Source organism: Phragmites australis, chromosome 12, assembly GCF_958298935.1.
Source record: "Phragmites australis chromosome 12, lpPhrAust1.1, whole genome shotgun sequence".
Taxonomy (NCBI): domain Eukaryota; kingdom Viridiplantae; phylum Streptophyta; class Magnoliopsida; order Poales; family Poaceae; genus Phragmites; species Phragmites australis.
In genome coordinates this window covers 1,699,441-1,719,090 of record NC_084932.1, presented here as the reverse complement: position 1 = coordinate 1,719,090, position 19,650 = coordinate 1,699,441, and the positions used below count along the sequence as shown (strand labels likewise).

General features: G+C 42.1%; 2 protein-coding genes and 1 pseudogene across 2 annotated transcripts; 1 reads left to right on the top strand and 2 right to left on the bottom strand.

Annotated features, from left to right (window-relative positions):
* The first annotated feature begins 4,367 nt into the window (after window positions 1-4,367).
* On the top strand, window positions 4,368-8,403 carry LOC133886713 (DNA-directed RNA polymerase V subunit 5A-like; annotated as a pseudogene).
* Window positions 8,404-8,595: 192 nt separating this feature from the next.
* LOC133886714 (two-component response regulator ORR9-like) lies at window positions 8,596-11,039 on the bottom strand. Its single transcript, XM_062326508.1, has 5 exons — window positions 10,561-11,039; window positions 10,379-10,467; window positions 10,198-10,275; window positions 10,019-10,089; window positions 8,596-8,992 (listed from the first exon to the last, which is right to left on the bottom strand). Exons 1-5 carry the CDS (start codon window positions 10,661-10,663, stop codon window positions 8,737-8,739), a joined length of 597 nt encoding a protein of 198 aa, XP_062182492.1. The 5' UTR covers window positions 10,664-11,039; the 3' UTR covers window positions 8,596-8,736.
* Window positions 11,040-17,309: 6,270 nt separating this feature from the next.
* On the bottom strand, window positions 17,310-19,598 carry LOC133886084 (cold shock domain-containing protein 3-like). Its single transcript, XM_062325810.1, has one exon. It carries the CDS (start codon window positions 18,938-18,940, stop codon window positions 18,542-18,544), a length of 399 nt encoding a protein of 132 aa, XP_062181794.1. The 5' UTR covers window positions 18,941-19,598; the 3' UTR covers window positions 17,310-18,541.
* Between the last annotated feature and the right edge of the window lie 52 nt (window positions 19,599-19,650).

Below are 19,650 nucleotides of genomic sequence, written 5' to 3'. Positions count from 1 at the left end.
GAAAATCCTATACATACCGCACGAGCATAGCACTCGAACACAACTAGCTCGGAACGGGAGCTCCGTGCTTCCTCCGTTATTGCCAACCGAGCTACGGCTCGGATGCAGATAGAAGTGATTTTGGTTATAGGGGATGATAGAAGTGATTTTGGTGGAGTCTAGGAATTCACACAACTTCATCAACACACAACTAGCCAATCAGCCGAAGCGGAGCAAGACCCTTATTGCACCCAACTCGGTTAGGATTGCTAACGGTGGCGTTCTATTCTGCAATGGTGGGTTCAGGGAGTGTCCTTCAGTATTAACTTCCGCATTCTCAAACACGGGTGCTATGATGTTATCTTGGCATGAAATGGCTAGAACAACATGATCCTATGGTTACATAATGGAAGAGTGAACACTCATATTTTGAGTACAAAGGATCTCTGATATCCCTCCGAGGAGTTCAACCAAGATTGCAACCTTGCACTGTTCTATAAGGAGGGTAATTGCAACAGCTGTTGAAGCGAAATGTAGTACATCACCTTGTCCATTTGAGTGAAAGCGACACTGATAATCCTTATCAGGAACTCATGCCAGCCGTGATACAAACTCTAATTCAGCATAACGCCAAAGTGTTTGAGGAACCGAAGCAGCTAGCCCCACATCGCTCTTGGGATCATCAAATTCCCCTATTGCCGGGTACAAAGCCTGTCGATGTTAGGCCGTACCACTACACACCTACTCAGAAGACAGAAATAGAGCAGCATGTGTCAGAGATGCTAAAAACAGGACTCATTAGACCGAGCTCGAGCCCGTTCTCATCGTCAATGCTATTGGTAAAGAAAAAGGGCGGGTCATGGCGTTTCTGTGTGGACTTCCGTCATCTCAATGCAATCATGGTAAAGAACAAGTACCCTCTCCCTGTTATCGATGAATTGCTTAATGAGTTGACTGGAGTGTGTTTGTTTACAAAGTTGGATCTCTGAGCCAGTTATCATCAGTTTCGCTTAGATGAGAAAGATGAATTCAAAATGACATTTTATACACATCATGGACACTTCGAGTTTAGAGTCATGCCTTACGGGCTTTGCAATGCGTTGGAAACGTTCCAAGGAGCGATGAATGAAATTCTAGGGCCACCGCTACGTGTTTGTGTTCTAGTTTTCATCAACGATGTCTTAATCTACAATCCATCACTGGCACAGCATGAACAGCATGTGGCAGCAGTGTTGTAGTTACTCAAGCTTCATGGTTTAAAGGCAAAACTGTCAAAGTGTTCCTTTGTGCTCCAAAAGATTTCATATCTTGGCCATGTCATTTCAGCAGAAGGGGAATCCCTGGGAGATAAAGATCATAGATGTGAGAGATCGGCCAACACCGATGAATACAAAGGAATTACATATATTCCTTGGATTGACAGGAAACTATCGCAAGTTTGTGCGGGATTATGGTCTCATCAGTAAACCACTCACGGATCTTCTGAAGAAACATTCTATTTTCGTATGGACTACAGTAGAAGACCATGCTTTTCAAGAGCTGAAATCATGCTTAACGTAGTCACCGGTCTTGGCCTTGCCGGATTTCACAAAACAATTCATCATTGAAATTCATGCCAACGATAAAAGGTATCAAGCAGATGAGCACACTCAACACATTCTGACAACATTGGCAGTGCCGAGCGGCTCTTATTTAGGCTTTATCTTTAGAGACGACATTCTTCACTGCAAGGGCCATGTATGGGTCGGTTCAGATAATACTACACATAATCACATCATCAGAGTCTTGCGTAACAGCGCATTGAGTGGTCATTCCGGTTTTATGCTACTTACCATCGAGTGAAGCATTTGTTCAACAATGTTCAGTCTGTCAACAAAGCAAAAATGGAGAGTGCCCCATGCTGGCCTCCTTCAACCATTGAACATCCTTGATCAAGGTGGTGCAGCTGGATTTCATCGAAGGACTTCTAGGTAACCTAATCATGATACCATTTTAGTGGTTGTTGACCACTTTTCTAAATATGCCCATTTCTTAGCACTTACTCATCCATTCACCACCTTGCAAATGGCCAAGCTTTAGATCGACCCATCTTCCGACTCCATGGGCTATCGCAGGCAATCATGTTAAACCGGGATCGCATCTTCACCAACTCTCTGGCAAGAACTATTCAAGCTCTCCCACACCCAACTTCGTCTCAGCTCTTCCTACCATCCTCAAACGGACTACCAAACCGAACATGTCAATCAGTGTTTTGAAGTGTATCTTCGATGTTCAATCCACTCTTGCTTGAACAATTGGTTTCACCAACTTCCTTATGCATAGTATTGGTACAATACCTCTTACCATATTGCCTTGAAGATGACAACATTTGAGGTCTTGTATGGCAGGAAGCCACGGGACTTTGGAGTAATTCAATTGGATGAAACATCAGTCCCTGATATCATATCATGGTTGAAAGAGCGCGAGGTCATGAATCAATTGCTTCAACAACAGCTGCACATAGCGCAATTACGCATGGAACAGCAGTCGGAGATCAAGTCTATCTGAAATTGCAACCGTACATCCAATCTTCAATGGCTCAACGACCCAATCAGAAGCTTTCATTCATATATTATGGCCCTTATCCTATGGAAGCTCGTATTGGCTCGGTTGCATACAAATTGAAGTTGCCGGCTGGCTCACTGATCCACCCAGTAGTGCATGTATCCCAATTGAAGAAGGCAGTGAGTCCAACTACATCTTTCAGCACCAATATTCCATTGCCAATGTTTGTTCTTTAGAATGCTAAGATACCAGAGCAATTCATTGATCGCAAACTCATCAAGTGCGGCAACACTACTGTTCCGTGTCCGTTGGTGCAATGGCAAGGCCTGCCGCCCAATCTAGCCACTTGGGAAGATCTCTCTACACTCCGGCGTCACTCTCTGGATTCACGGCCTTGGGGTCAAGCTGCCTTTTAAGGAGAGGGGAATGTCACGACTGAAGAGCTCGCGATAAGGAGCATTTTAGGAGGAGAAGGAAGCAGAGAAGGCGGGACCCACGTGTAAGAGGGACAACATAGGCGTGGTGAGGGGGAAAAGAGAGTGTATGCGTGGCATGAGTTGTATGGTCAGTCCGGAGAGTTTATAACCGGCCGACAAGGGAGTAGGGTTTGAAAAATCATTGGTTACCAATCGGTAACCGCGATTATCGACCTTACCGAGCTGCATCGACTTTATAAACTGACTGGTTTTCAAATTTGAATACAAAAAATTCAAAAAATCCTAAAAACACTAGAGACAATTCTAAGACTTTCTATGAAAAAAAATTCAAAAATAATGTCGTTTGCATCATATTCTATAGGGAGAAAGTTTGAAAAAAAGAAGAAAAAGTTGAAGCGTGCAGCTCGTTTATTAACTCACGTTAAGAAAAATCTTAACATGTAGACACATATTTTTCTTGTGTAGGGTGTATCTTAAGGGAATCTTTAAAATTGGTTTCATTTCATTTAGAGTTTTATTAATTTCTCCATGATTTTTACAAAGTTCACAAACATAAAGTAAATATGTTAAGAAATAACACTGTAATGAACTTTTTCATGTCTACCATTATTTTTCTACATAAAGCATAATATAAGTAAACTAATAAAAATGATTTCACTAATTTTTGAGATGTGATGGGTTAGTTATAAATTAATCTAGTTGTAGCATATTTACACAATCTTTGCATGTAACAATAACTATTTCATGAGAAAATGTATTTTTAAAAGATATAGGATCATGTAAGAAGACTAATAAAATTGGTTTCATGATTTTTTGATGAGCAAAGAGTAAACTATGTATTTAACTTGGTTTAGAAAATATATTTTCTCATAGAAAATATTCAACTTTTTTATAAGTATGTAGATCATGTTACAAGCAAACAAAAAAATTGTTTCACTTGATTTGAAGCTCAGATGAATTAATTATTGATTTTACAAGATTGAACTATTTTTTTAGTTTTTTTTAACTTCACTGAAATTAGAGAAACCCGATCGATAAATCGTTAAAACCGAACTGTTACCGACAAATTCGAACGGTTACTGACAATGCGGAAAATACGGAAAAATTGGTCAATAAATCATCAAATGCGCTCGGTAACCGGTGTAAACTGATCTGTTACCGTTCTATCGATTCAGTCTGAATTCTTATTGATCGAATAAATTTTAAGCGGATTCTCACCTAATTTTAAACAGTTTTCACGATAACCATGATTTTCGGAAAATCGTCAGGACCAGCTTTCGGTGCTAAAACGATTTTGTGAACCTTGCAAGGAAGACGCGAGACAAGCGTGAACTGACAATAGGAAGATTGTTCACGCCGTTAGTACAGTTGCTCGTTTTCCCCCTCCACCTAAAACCCCCAATACCGAAGAGCAGAGAACCCACCCCACACTCAACGAAGCGGAAAAAAATAAAATAAAAATGAATCAGTACGTCCCCTCCCAGCAATCGGCGCTCACCATTGACACGGCGGAGAGCACGACCGCCGCCGTCGCACGCGCACCCAGCGGCGCCCCCGCCGCGGCGGCCGCGGTCGACAGCTCCCTCGACGACGTCCCCGAGGTAGCCGGCTGCATATCGTCGATGATCGACCGCGGCGGCAGCGTGGAGAGCCACCGCCTGTTCCTGGCGCGGCGGACCGCGCTGGAGATGCTCCGCGACCGCGGGTACAGCGTGCCGGAGTCCGAGCTGGCCCGCACCCTCCCGGAGTTCCGCGCATGGTGGGCCGACAGGCCCGAGCTCGAACGCCTCGCCTTCTCCACCACCCTCGCATCCGACCTCTCCCACAAGGTAACATTTTTTTTCGGTTCCTTTCCTCATGATACCATCGGTGTGCTTTCGTATGTTCTTCCACAAGGGTTAAATTCTTGTGCTAGCTCGTGATTTGAACTACATGCTTGTCCCGGCCATCAGGTTATGCTCATAGCTAAGCACCCTCCCCAAATTTGTCGTTACTCATTATGTACGAGGATCCGATTGTGCAATATGAATGGTGGACGGAGTATTGCGGAATTGAAGAGTTAGGGAGAAAGGGGGTATCAGTTCTTTCCTGCCCTTTCTCCACTCATTTATCCTTGCTGTTTGTTGATGTTTGGTGGGGTTGTCTGTACTGTTTAGGAAGATTATTGTTCTTGTGGTTATGACTGCTAGGGATGGTACCATCCTGCAAATAGACTGCTTTTTTTATTATGTATCTAGAAAATTCCAGTGATTGCGTACATACATATAGTACGAGTGCTTTTATCTCTTATCCTTTTCATGCATAGTATTGTTTCTACCATTTGTTCTTATTGCAAGTGAGTAGTAGATACATCTTAACTATGTCTTACGCAGGTGAAAGTTGTGTTCTGTCCACCCGAGCCACAACTATCCGGGAGATTTATAATGGGACCAAAGAAGAGAACCTGTCTAGACTGATTCTGATATTGCAGAGCAAAATAATGTCTAAAGCTAGAGAATCTATCAAGGAGATATTCACATTTAAAGTTGACACATTCCAGGTAGTTTTGTGACTTTGTGTAATCTGTTGATGGCTCGTCACATTTTGTTTAATCTCTGTAAGTAAGGAACAACAGGGTTGTAGGTACAATACCCATCCCTTAAGTAAATAACAGCGAGTAACTTCTATTTACTTTCTGTGCAATGAGTAATTCTACTGGCTAGAACGGCTTATTGGTTAGCATCTGAAATTCACTTCATGTTTTTCTGCAAATTATGCTCTTAATATAAAATATTTATTCACAGCATCATAGAATTCATCATGTAAAGTTGATAATTTGCTGTTTTATGTTATATTAATATTCTACAGTCTACGTATTCAAATTGTTGTGCTTTTCCAATGGTAGATCACAGAATTACTGGTAAACATTACTAAGCATGTGCTGAAGCCCAAGCATGATGTGTTGACTGCGGAGGAGAAAACCAAGCTCTTGAAGAAGTACAATGTTGTGGATTCACAGGTATGTTTCTTTATTATTCTTTAATGCTACCTCATAATTTCTTACTCCCTCCGTCCATTTATGTAAGACGAATTTTTATTTTAAAAAGTCAAACTTTGTAAGTTTTGACGAACAATTCATCAAATTATACGTATGTTTAGTTTACAAAAGTTGTATCAAGAGATTCATATTTCAAAGTGCTTTTAATATGATGTTAATTTTATAGCAATTGACAATATATTGTAAGAGAAATTGAAGGTCAAAATCTACTTTTGAAGACTTTGTCATTCCAAAATACGCATTACATAGATGGACGGAGGGAGTACTGTTTTTTATCATACTGATACTGTAAGTCATGGTGCTATGTGAGTTATGTAGCCTTCTTTTGTTACATCTTGTGGAATGGAATTATTTCCTCCACAATACAACCTTATGCTGGCTGTTGGTTTCATGATACCTGTTGAGTTGCTGTAACACCATGATTTCTGTACTTGATTTTGTTTGCAACACCATTGTGGTTATCAGGGATACAGCAATCTCTTAGTGTGCTTGGATGTGATGATAGAGATAATTGATTACCATGAAATCTGCTAAACATCTGAGTGCTTGGATGTGATGATAGAGATAATTGATTACCATGAAACCTGCTAAACATCCAAGTGCCTTGGTCTCATAGACGTATCGTACTGATAATTTGCTGAATTGCCTCATCTTTTTGTTGTGATTTAAAATGTTGTTTTGTTGTGAGTCTACCGTTCTCATTAAAATGGAACTTGATGGTGTTTGAAACATATAGGGTATGTTTGGCAGAGCTCCAACTCCTTCATTCATGCAAGATCTGGAGTTTATAAGCTAAAATAAAGTGGTTTAAACATTTATTTTTAGTCTAATATGCGAACATGATGGCTCACTTAAACATCCACAATCTACTCCAGCTCCGGCTCCAAGAATTTTTGGAGCTGGAGCTTTGACAAACAGGGTAATAGTCCGCCCCTATTTTCTTAGTTATCTTTCAAGATTTGCTTTTATCGGGTTAATTTAAAGACATCAAATGGAATTGTCATTATCATATATTAGAAAACTTGTCTAATTGCTACATAAAATTTCTTTTACCGTCTATCCATGCAGGGGTTTTTTGTGAGTGAATTGCACAAAACTACAAGGATTGTACCTAGTAACACAAAACTACAAGTATTGTGCAACAATTTCACACAAAACCCGATTTTAATTTGATTCACCCAAAAAGTGGTCTTATATTTGTCCAAAAATTCTAGAATTTTTTTGTACGTATTCCATAATCCATGTGCAACCCATTTTAATAAAATCCCAACAATTGTAGAGTTTAAACTAAAATTCTCCAAAAAATGCTACTTTATAACTCCTAACAATTGTTAGGGTCTCAAATAAAATCCCAAAAAATTGGGAAAATTCATGAATATTTTTATTATATGATAGACTAATTTCTAAAATTATTTCCAGCACTAAGTTATATGGTGAAAAAGTGAGTTCCTTTGTAAGTATATAAATATAAATGGAGCATTCAAAAAGGAACTCACTTTTTCACCTTATAACCTAGGGTTGGTAATAATTTTAGAAATTAGTCCATCATTTAAGACAAATATTAGTGAATTTTCCTAGATTTTTTGGATTTTATTTGAAGCCCTAACAATTGTTAGGGGTTATAAAAGTAGCCTTTTTTAGAGAATTTTAGTTTATATTCTACATAGGTTTTTTGGGTGAATCCAATTAAAATGGGTTGCACATGGATTATGGAACACATATAAAAAGTTTTAGGATTTTTAGAGAGACATAAGAATATTTTTTGGATGAATTCAGTTAAAATTGGGTTTTGTGTGAAATTCAATGCTTGTAGTTTGTGTTATTAGGCATAATACTTGTAGTTTTGTATTACTAATGGCACAATACTTGTAGTTTTGTGTAATTCACTCTTTTTTTATTGATATCACAGGCTCTTTACAAAGTGGTATGCAAAGCCTCTAAATAAAAGTGTCCATGATATGCTTATTGTCTTTGTGGGGGATACTGCATTTTCTTTATTTTGGCTGGAGCATTCTTAACATGCTGAAGTGGAAAATCGCACTTGTTATTAGCTTTCTGTCCCTTTGAATTTTCTTTTGTTATCTACTCCAGCTTGTTATCAAGTATTTTTTATACCAATTTGCTGAAATTGGTGCATTTACCTTACAGTTGCCTCGCATGCTGGAGACTGATGCTGTTGCTCGCTACTATGGCCTTGGCAAGGGAACTGTCGTTAGAGTTACATATGACAGCGAGCTTACTGCAGACCATGTGACATACCGATGTATTTTCTGAGGGGTCCATGTGCTTCCAAGGATCAAGTTTGTTGTAAGCTGTTAGTGAAAACTATTTCGCAACTAATGTTAGCACCCTGGCATGTTGGATAAAGTTTGTCGTAAGCTGTTAGTAAAAATCACCTCGTTGCTAGCCTAGTATGATGTTCTATGTGAATGCTGTTTGGCAGAGTAAGCTGAGTCTGTTGGAAAACTTTAATTAGTTCCCGCATAAGTTCTCTGGCAATCAGTTTCAGATGGCTTGGAAAATTTGGCAAACGTGTGTGCAATGTCCTGTTACCACATCAGTCCTATAAAAATTAAAACGTTTTGTAGAGTCACTCAATTGGATTGAAGCTGTATTCGTTTACGGATTCCATTATATTTTGCAAATTAAGGCCTAACATCTATTTTACAAATCAGTAGGCCAAAAGCTAAGACAAAAAACCAAGGAAAAAAGGTTAACTGTCATATAATCAGTTTGCAATTAACTGTGCCTTAGTCTGATTGCCTGGGGCAAAATTTCGTCGTCTGCTGCCTTTCTCTTGCAGCTGTTGCTGCTATCACTGATGCTATTGTTTGTGGGGTTACTGCTTTCATCGCTATCGCAGTCGCTTTGCTGGTGCTGTTCCTGGTGATAGTGCTCCTTGCATCTGCTTTTCAGTATGTGAGGCTTCAGCTTGCTCATGTCTGATAGCCGTACTGGTTTTAGGAAAAACTCATCCGCTCCTTCCTCCAGGCATCTGATTCAGAATATCAAAATCAGAAATGAGTCAGGGATTTTTCCTATGATCATAAAGCATGACATCCCACTAAGAAACACTACTTTAAATAATATTACTTCTAGTGTTCTTATCTTTACATTTTTTTTCTATGTGAATCATATCTTTTGATATCTGAGGAGTGATGAGTTATTTATTTGACTTCAGTGCCCTCTCGTTCTCCCCCCTCTATTTGTGTATCTTGCAACTAGAAATAGAATAAACCCAGACAAACATGAGTGGTGCTAGTGAGTTGTCTGCATCAATAACTTGTTTCATAGATATTGCACTACGAAAAATCTAAGGCCTATTTGGTAGAGTTCTTTCTGATTTAAATTCTATGCGGAGAGTGGTTCTGTGACTGAAAGTGATTCTCGCTAGAATAAACTATATGAAGGAAGTGATTATGTGCGAAAAGTGAATCAGAGGAAACTGTTTTTTTCAATTCTTCAGCTTCTAGTTTATTTCAGAGAATCACTTCCACGGATTCCACTCAGTGAGCTAAAAACTGAAAGCTGTTGTTTGACAAAGCTTCTCTGATTCCAGTCGAAAAGCTGTTCTGTAAGCTCTGATTGATTTGCATATCATTCTATATCTTTTTAGTTATTTTACACTGAACGGTCCAAACATGTCGAGATAGATACTAGACGATTTGAGCTGTGTCACGTTGTTCCTCTATTATACAACACATGTGACGCCAAATCAATAAGGATTCGGAGAGATCTCCATATCCAGTTAAGTTATAATCCTTTTCATTTCTATGTCTCAATACAAAAGAAAACGCTGTTTTCTAAAAAAGTCTCTAATCATGAAGCAAATTTTCTGAGCAAGAACATGGAAACGACCATGAACCATCCAGATGTATTGCTCTTAAATGAAAAGGTTGTTTTCTTGCTTTAATTCTACTCAGGTACTCACTAATATTTCTCCACACTTAACTTTGATTTGTTCATCCAAAAATCAGGACGTGATCTGAACAATGGTGTATAGATCCATAGGAGTGCTCACCTATTGATCCTTGAAGGAATGTTCTCAGACGACATGATCACAACTGGGATATCTCTGAGAGATGATGATTCCTGAATGAACAAACACAAATATATATATCTTTAGGCCCTGTTGTCTTCCAGCGGATCAAGACATATCATACCAAGAAATTCTAGAGAAAAAAATAAAGAAAGTTATACCTTGATCTTCTTGAGCAGATCATATCCTGTCATGCCAGGCATGCAGTAGTCTGTGATGATCAGGTTCACCGCAACATCCTGGTTATTCATACATCGTCAAAACCAAAATACATCAAAAACCTTTCTTCAGACTAGGAACAAAACTACACATGATTTGACAAATAGGAAGCCATTTTCTTACCAGCTGGTCTGCATGAATAGAAACTGGACTGTCCTCGTCATGGAGCCCCAAGAACTGCAGAGCCTTGCTCCCGGAATCAACAGTGGTAACTACACAAACACACCAAACCTTCCATGAGATTCAGAGCCCCATAGCAACCAAGGTCTCAAGTTGCAAGCAAAAGAGGATCTGGTGATGATTACCTTGGAAAGAAGAGGTCTTGAGAAGCCTCTCGATGAGTTTCCTGTCTGGGAGACTATCATCCACAGCCAGGACATGGAATGGAGTCTCTGTGACCACTGCCATGGAGTCTCTGTTTGTGTTTTCCTGCTTGTGTTCTTGTGTCTGATGGGGAAGGAGGATGCTATGAGCAGAAGCCGAGAGGAAGAGTTGTAGAGGAAAGGCAGGTGGTGTGTGTGCTTGGCGTCAGAGGCTTGGCTTGCTTTTGCAATGGTGTGGGTGTGGTTGAGTTCATATATATACAAGCACATGAAAGGATTCCGGAAGATATGAGGAAAGAGGGAAAGTGGATAGAGAAAAGAGGTGTGATGACTATGAAAATCTCACCCCATGGAAAGCAAGATCCTGGGCAGATTTGCTCCAAATCTTGCCAGGAATTGACTCCACAATGGAATAGACCCGGCCAACAGCATCGTCAGCTCTCTGCATCCAAAGGGCCCACCATTTTCTTTTGTTCCCTCGCTCTTTTCCTACTACTGCAGTGTGCTGTCATGTACCTGAAGAAGGCTACCGGAGAGTATCAAGACTCAGGAGGCAATCAACAGCAGAGCAAGGAAGTGGAGACTGTCCCAGGCGCGCCGCAGCAACGAAGAGCCCAGCGCATGCGCAAGCCCAACACAAGTTATATGGGCCCTGAGTGGGTGACCAAATGAGCAGCCCGTAGTGGTTTGAAGAGGAAGGTTGTGAGCTGTTAAGATAGGAGGTGTGGCGTGTGTAAAGGATAAGAATTCAGTTAGAATAGAACCGGCTTGTCTGGCGAACCGGCTTGGCCGGCGGAGTGGCGGCGAGCTCTCAGTGAACTCGATACCCAACTTTACCAATTCATACACATATCAAAGCTAGATCGTAACATTTGGTAATCAGAGCCAGATTCATCCTCACCCTGGAGATCCCGGAGTATCTGCAGCGGCCTCAGTACAAAACGAGAGAACAGAGGAAGGCGATGGAAGCGGAGAAGCAGATGAGCGAAATTGTGAAGGCGTTGGCGGCGATCCAAGCGCAGAACGACTCCTTCAAGGTCTCGCTCGATCGCAACACTTCAGTGGTGGAGAACATCACGCAATGGAGGCCCCAAATTGATTCTCAGGTGCATGATCTGCAAGCCACTGTGGATGATTTACGCTTCAAGCTAGATCAGATCGTGTTGCATCAAGAGAATCAACAAGGCAAGAAGATGGATTCCTCTTGGATGGAGACGCCGGTTGCTGCTCATCTGGCAACGTCCTCTATTGAGGCGGCGCTCGGGCAAGATGGCCACGGCTCAGCACAATGCCACCGGAGGTCGGGACATGGGTATGGTTCTACCCTTGAACCGCCTCCGGTCACAGGTGTGAATCATACTCGACAACTTACTCCAATTCCATTTGGATCTGGGTTTTCTAATCATTCTGGATTGTATCCTGGTCACTCTGGTTGGAATGCTGCCTTACCCCAGTTAGAATTCCCTCAATTTGATGGTAGCAATCCTAAGATCTGGAAGAAGAGATGTGAATCTTACTTTGAAATATACAATATACCCATCCATATGTGGACTAGATTAGCTACTATGCATTTTGTAGGCTCAGCAGCTTTTTGGTTACAATCTGTTGAAGCAAGAGTTCAGGATGTTTCTTGGGTAGAATTGTGTAGTGTTGTTTGTAACCGTTTTGAGAGGGATCAGTATAACCATCTCATACGACAATTCTTTCATATGAAACAAACTGGATCCGTGCTAGAATACATAGAACAGTTTGATGGTTTAGTTCATCAATTATTGGCTCATGATCCCAATATACATGCTGCTTTTATCACCAATAGATTCATTGATGGTTTGAGGGAGGATATTAAAGCTGTTGTGTTAATTCAGCGTCCAGTGGATCTAGATACTGCTAGTTCCCTTGCCATTTTGCAGGAGGAGGTCACTTGGGATTTCTCTCGAAAGGAAATCAGAAAGGGGGATTCACTTGTTCACACTCGAAATTCCAACAGAATGAATATGGCAGTGTCCCTAAGTAATGCCAAGAACTCTCCAACCATCACTTCTGATGAGAAGAAGAATACTGAAGCTTCTAAAAATTTTCCATCTGAAGATAAAGCAGCAGCACTGAGAAATTACAGAAGAGCTAAAGGTCTATGTTATAAATGTGGACAGAAGTGGAATCCTAATCACAAATGTGCTTCAACTGTATCCCTACATGTGGTAGAAGAATTGTGGCAAGCATTACAAAACAATGAAGCTCATGAAGGGAGTAGTCCGGAATGTGAAAATTCTGAATCTGGGGATGATTTGATGCAGATTTCAGTACATGCTGTGAATGGGACTGAAGCTCCCAGGACCATAAGATTACTGGGCTCAATTCATGGGTTTCATACCATTATGCTTTTGGATTCTGGCAGTTCTCATAATTTCATAAGTGAGCATTTGGCCGTGAAGATCCCTAACTGGACAGCTCTATCAAATCCATTACGAGTTAGAGTAGCTAATGGGGAAGTTCTTTTGTGTACTCATCAGATTCCAGATTGTCAGGTATGGGTTCAAGGACATTGTTTCTTTGTCTCTTTGAAGATAATCCCTCTGAAATGCTATGATATTATATTGGGAATGGACTGGTTGGAGTTGCACAGCCCCATGGAGGTTCATTGGTCTAAAAAATGGTTATCCTTCTTTGACCAAGGGGTCAAAATTCAATTTCAAGGTGTTCAACCAAATCTGACTCAATGTGATCTATTGAGCAGTAAGCAAGTGGAGCAAATTATGCAAAGAGATGAAGTATGGTGTATGTTAGAACTGTATCAAGTTCAGGCCAGTGAAGGGAAAACATCTTGGCCCCTTGAGGTTCAACACTTGATAAAACAATTCCAGGAATTATTTGAGGAGCCTAAGGGTTTACCTCCCAAGAGATCTTGTACACACCTAATTCCTTTGATTTTTGGTGCACAACCTTTTAGGCTTAGACCTTATAGGTACAACCCAGCTCAAAAGGATGAGATTGAGAAACAAGTAAATGAGTTGCTGAAAAATGGGATGATCCAAACTAGTTCCAGCCCTTTTGCCTCACCTGTGTTATTAGTCAAAAAGAAAACTGGAGAGTGGAGATTATGTGTAGACTTTAGAAGGCTAAATGCCCTGACTATAAAGAACAAATATCCTTTACCAGTGATTGATGAAATTCTGGATGAGCTAGCAGGAGCAGTGTGGTTTTCTTCTTTGGATCTCAGGGCTGGATACCATCAAATATGTGTGGATGAGCAAGATCAGTACAAAACTGCCTTTCAAACTCATAATGGACACTATGAGTACAAGGTAATGCCATATGGACTCACTGGTGCACCAGCCACCTTCCAACATGTCATGAACACCATGCTGGCACCTTTTCTAAGAAAGTGTGTAGTAGTGTTTATAGATGACATTTTAATATATAGTAAGGATTGGGAAGCACATTTGAGGCACTTGAGAGCAGTATTCGAAGTACTCCAACAAAATCAGTTTAAGGTGAAGCTATCAAAATGTTCTTTTGCTCAGAAACAACTTTCTTATTTGGGACATATTATTAGTGAATCTGGTGTGGCAACTGATCCCAGCAAAATATCAGTGATTAAAGATTGGCCAACTCCAAATTCAGTGAAAGAGGTCAGAAGTTTCTTAGGCCTAGCTGGATATTATAGAAAATTTGTAAAAAATTTCGGCCTTCTGAGCAAACCACTGACCACTTTACTTAAAAAGGGTGAGCTGTTTATCTGGACTTCCCTACAGGATGAGGCATTTCAAGCTTTGAAACATGCCCTTATTACTGCACCAGTTTTAGCACTTCCTGATTTTCAGAAGACCTTTATAGTGGAAACAGATGCATCAGATAAAGCTATTGGTGCAGTGCTTCAACAAGATGGGCATCCAGTGGCTTTTGTCAGTAGAGCTTTGGGACCCAAGAATCAGGGATTATCCACTTATGAGAAGGAGTGCCTCGCTATATTGTTAGCCATTGAGCATTGGAGATCATATTTGCAACAAGGGGAATTTCTCATTAGAACTGATCAGAAAAGCTTAGTCAGTTTAGATGATCAAAGGCTATCTACTCCTTGGCAGCATAAGGCTCTTACCAAGATGATGGGATTGCAATACAAAATTTGTTACAAAAAGGGGCAATACAATAAGGCAGCTGATGCTCTATCTAGAGTACCCAGGACTATTCATTCTGAAGTTCTAGCTTTGTCTGAAATGCAACCTGCTTGGCTACAAGAAGTTGCAGATGGTTACCTGGTACATCCTAGTACTTCCCAGTTACTAGCATCTTTGACCATCAAAGGCACAATAGGACATTACACTCTAAAAAATGGTTTGATAAGATACAAGGGTAGAATTTGGGTAGCCAATTCTCCTATTCAGACCAAGATTATACAGGCTTTACATTCAAGCGCAGTGGGAGGACACTCTGGATTCCAGGTGACTTACAGACGTGTTAAAAATCTTTTTGCATGGCCCAGAATGAAAAATATGATCAGAACAATGGTGACTTCTTGCTCAATTTGTCAACAAGCCAAATCCGAGAGGGTCAGGTATCCTGGTCTCTTACAGCCTTTGGCTGTCCCTGATTATGCTTGGCAAGTGGTGTCAATGGATTTTATTGAGGGATTACCCAAATCAACTTCTTTCAATTGCATTATGGTAGTGGTAGATAAGTTTTCTCGGTATGCTCATTTTGTCCCTCTAGCTCATCCCTTTACAGCATTCAAAGTAGCCATGGTATATATGGATAATGTGTTTAAACTTCACGGTTTACCTCAAGCCATCATCTCTGATAGAGATAAGATATTTACTAGTTCCTTATGGCAAGAGTTGTTTAAATTGACTGGCACTGAGTTGAAAATGAGCACAGCCTACCACCCACAAACAGATGGGCAAACCGAGAGGGTTAATCAATGTTTAGAAGCTTACTTAAGGTGTTTTGTCAGTGCTTGCCCTTCAAAATGGAAACAGTGGTTATCTTTGGCTGAGTTTTGGTATAACACTACTTACCATTCCACTTTAGAAAAGACACCTTTTGAAGTCTTGTATGGTTTACAACCTAAACAGTTGGGCATTGATAGAATTGAGTCCTGTGCTATTCCTGATCTCAAGACTTGGTTGGCTGAGAGGAAAATGATGACTCAGCTCTTGCAACAGCAATTGGTTAGAGCACAACAACGTCAAAAATTTCAGGCTGACAAAAAGAGATCTGAGAGGTCTTTTGAAGTGGGAGAAACAGTTTTTCTCAAACTGCAACCTTATATCCAAACTTCAGTGGCCCCTAGAGCCAATCACAAGCTCTCATTCCGATATTTTGGTCCATTCAAAATCATTGCAAAGATTGGATCAGTGGCCTACAAATTACTGCTTCCTGCACACAGTGCTATTCATCCAGTTTTTCATGTATCACAATTGAAGAAAGCAGTGGGTTTCCCCCATCAGGTCAGTGCAGAAATTCCTGATTTCACTAACCAATTTCAGGTCCCTGTCCAAATCTTGCACAGGCGTATTTGTCAACAAGCTGATCAAGTGATTAACCAAGTTTTGGTGAAATGGTCTCATTGGCCTTCGTCCATGGCTACCTGGGAGGACGAAGAAAAGCTCAAGGAGTCCTTTCCTGCTGCACCGGCTTGGGGTCAAGCCGGTTCTAAAGGAGGGAGGGATGTCATGTACCTGAAGAAGGCTACCGGAGAGTATCAAGACTCAGGAGGCAATCAACAGCAGAGCAAGGAAGTGGAGACTGTCCCAGGCGCGCCGCAGCAACGAAGAGCCCAGCGCATGCGCAAGCCCAACACAAGTTATATGGGCCCTGAGTGGGTGACCAAATGAGCAGCCCGTAGTGGTTTGAAGAGGAAGGTTGTGAGCTGTTAAGATAGGAGGTGTGGCGTGTGTAAAGGATAAGAATTCAGTTAGAATAGAACCGGCTTGTCTGGCGAACCGGCTTGGCCGGCGGAGTGGCGGCGAGCTCTCAGTGAACTCGATACCCAACTTTACCAATTCATACACATATCAAAGCTAGATCGTAACATGTGCTACATGCTTTCATTAGTTTTCGGTTCTTGAGTTGTCCTTTTGTTGGCTGACCAGAAAGGATGAAAGATACGGAGCATTTTGGCGATTTGGTAACGCACAATTCTTCAGGTGTGGCCTCTCAGTTCGCTGCATCGATTTGTTGATAGTAAATTAGGATCTGCTGCCCTGTGACGTCTTGGTTCACAAACTACTTGCTCTAGCACGGATAATGCTACTTACTCTGCATGCAAAACTCACTCGGGAGTCGGGACATACATCTTGCTGTGTGCAAATCTGCAAGTATCTTGTTTAAGGACATTATGTGACTGATGCACGTGAATTCGTGTATGAATACTGACTGATACATGGCTCGCACTCCAATCAAATCTTCTTCCCTATCCTCATCCCGTCTCATCTCATCTTAATACATCTCTACCGTATAAAATACGAATTGATTTCCACGTCACTTTTTTCACTACTCTACTCCTATCTCCTCTCATCTAATAGAAATATCTAAAATTTAAATAATTTATCTACTTTTATTGTCCACGCTCATTCTGTAGCCTCTCATCTCGTTACTAGCTACAAATATAGGACATATGTTATTAATGAAAATAAATAAAGAAATTAGCGAATAATCTTTTCCTTTTTTCAAATCTCATTTGAAATAAAACTACGACATTGCTTCGAGAAATCAAAATACAACATTACTTCCAACATATTCGTTCAGCAACACTCTTATAACCCATCTAATGTTTGTGTTTTTTTACAATCCACGAATACTTAGCTAGCCATCTGCAGCTGAGCTGCCCACTGCTAAGGATCGCCAGTAGTAACTGAAAATGGCAGGCAGAAAAATCGTCGGATTTGGAGTTCCCGTGTTGGTAGCACAGCAACTCCGAAATCCAGCTGATTTCGACGATTTGCTCGGTTGTTTCCAACTCTCCCCTGCCAAATCTCCGAGATTGCAACGAGCTGTAGACTGTAGTGCTGCTGAGATATGGAAGGAAAAGCAGCAGCCACCCAAATCCGGGGCGCGGATTCTCGTGATACCTGGCGGGCGATACGAGACCCCGTCCGTCGCTTTCGATCGAGAGCCCACCCAGCGATTGTTTCCAGCAGCGGCAGCAGCTGCTGTCGCCGGATGCGATCGCTTCGGTCCTCCCCCGGATCCGCTACCGATCGCCGCGAAAGCGGCGTTTCCCTGTGCCGCAATACGCTCCCGATCCCCTCTCCACTTGCCCGGCCTCGCCTTCGCTTTCCGCGCAGCTGCATAGCAAATTAGGATCTGCTGCCCTGTGAAGTCTTGGTTCACAAACTACTAGCTCTAGCACGGATAATGCTACTTAGGCCCCGTTTTAGGTCGGTTTGTTTTTATTATGATTATAGATTCTAGCTCTAAAAGCAAAATCAATAACAAACAATTTCAATCTTAAAATTATTTCTCACTATTTACAAACTAAATTGTACTACGGAATCTCATAATTCATAATTTGATATAACTAAATTTCTCTATAAAATTCAAATTATGGCAATTTACAGTAAAAATAAACAGGCATTTACTCTGTAAATGTATGTATAAATGCAAGTCAGCAAGTATCTTGAATTTAAGGACATTATGTGACTAATACAAATCTGTCTACTTTTGAGAAAATTAATCAATCATATGTGTAAAAGTTGATGTAACTTTAATAATGTCTATCATCATTCGACCATACTCCCAACAGTCTGAAATAAACGCTATTTTTAATACTAATATTATCTTTAAAATACATTGACTATTACTTTTTATTATAATATATTAATAAAAAATACCAAGAGCCAACGTGGAAGTCGGATCCGAAGCGACGGTGGCCGCTTAGCTGTTGTTGGAGTACGGCTAGTATGTGCGTGCGTTAGGTGTGTGTAGTGTGAGTTCGTGTGTGTGAAGTGAGTGCGTGCGTTCATATTCATATACTACAGCTGTATTCAGTAGTGAAGAGTATAAAAAAAAAAAAAAAGCTGTTGTTGGAGTTGGGGCACTCGCGGGTAAAGTGACCGGACTCGCTACAGTTATAGCACCCGCCGCGTCCTCTGCCGTAGCCACCCCCGCCGCCGAAGCCGCGGTCGCCGCTGGGGAGCGCGCCGCCGCCGGGCGCGGTGACGTCGATGGCCTTTGCGCGGCCGTCGTCGCCGAAGCCGATGGCGAACTCGACGGTGTCGCCCGGGTTGAGGCTGCGGTAGCCGTCGGACTTGATGAAGGACTGGTGGACGAAGAGCTCCTCGCCGCCGTCGTCGGGGGTGATGAAGCCGAACCCCTTGGTGGGGTTGAACCACTTCACCGCCCCCCTCACCCTCTCCGACGACATCTCGCACCCCCACCGCCGCCGGCTGGACACCCGCAAAACTCTGGATCGGAGTGGAGGCCGATGCGGTGGGACGCGTTGTAATCTCCAAGATTGCAACGAGCTGCTGCTGAGATATGGACTGAAAAGCAGCAGCCACCCACATCCGGGGCGCGGATTCTTGCGACGCCTGGCGGGCGATACGAGAGCCCGCCCGTCGCTTTCGATCGAGAGCCCACCCAGCGATTGCTTCCAGCAGCGGCAGCAGCTGCTGTCGCCGGACGCGATCGCTTCGGTCCTCCCCCGGATCCGCTACCGATCGCCGCGAAAGCGGCGTTTCCCTGTACCGCGATACGCTCCCGATCCCCCATCTCCACTTGCCCGGTCGCCAGCGTCCCCTCGCCTTCGCTTTCGCTCCCAGTGCAACTGCGGTCTCATCGCTGGCTCGCCTCCGCTGGCGTTTTCTCTCCTGACCTGTTCCATGTGGATCTGGAAGCGATGCAAGATTCTGAATCATCGTGCATGGACTCGGATCTCCATTCTATGATCATCCTCATGATAGGCGCCACGTCACTGACAGATCGCAAACGGACTGCTGACGCTTGAAATCTGCATGGCTCCTGTGCCGCCACCTGTCTGAGCCGCGCGAGCACGCGCGAGAGGTCAGGTCAGGTCATCCGCTGTCCAAGCTGATCCATGCTGGGGAGTCAGCTTCTGGAGAGAGGAGAGGCTCA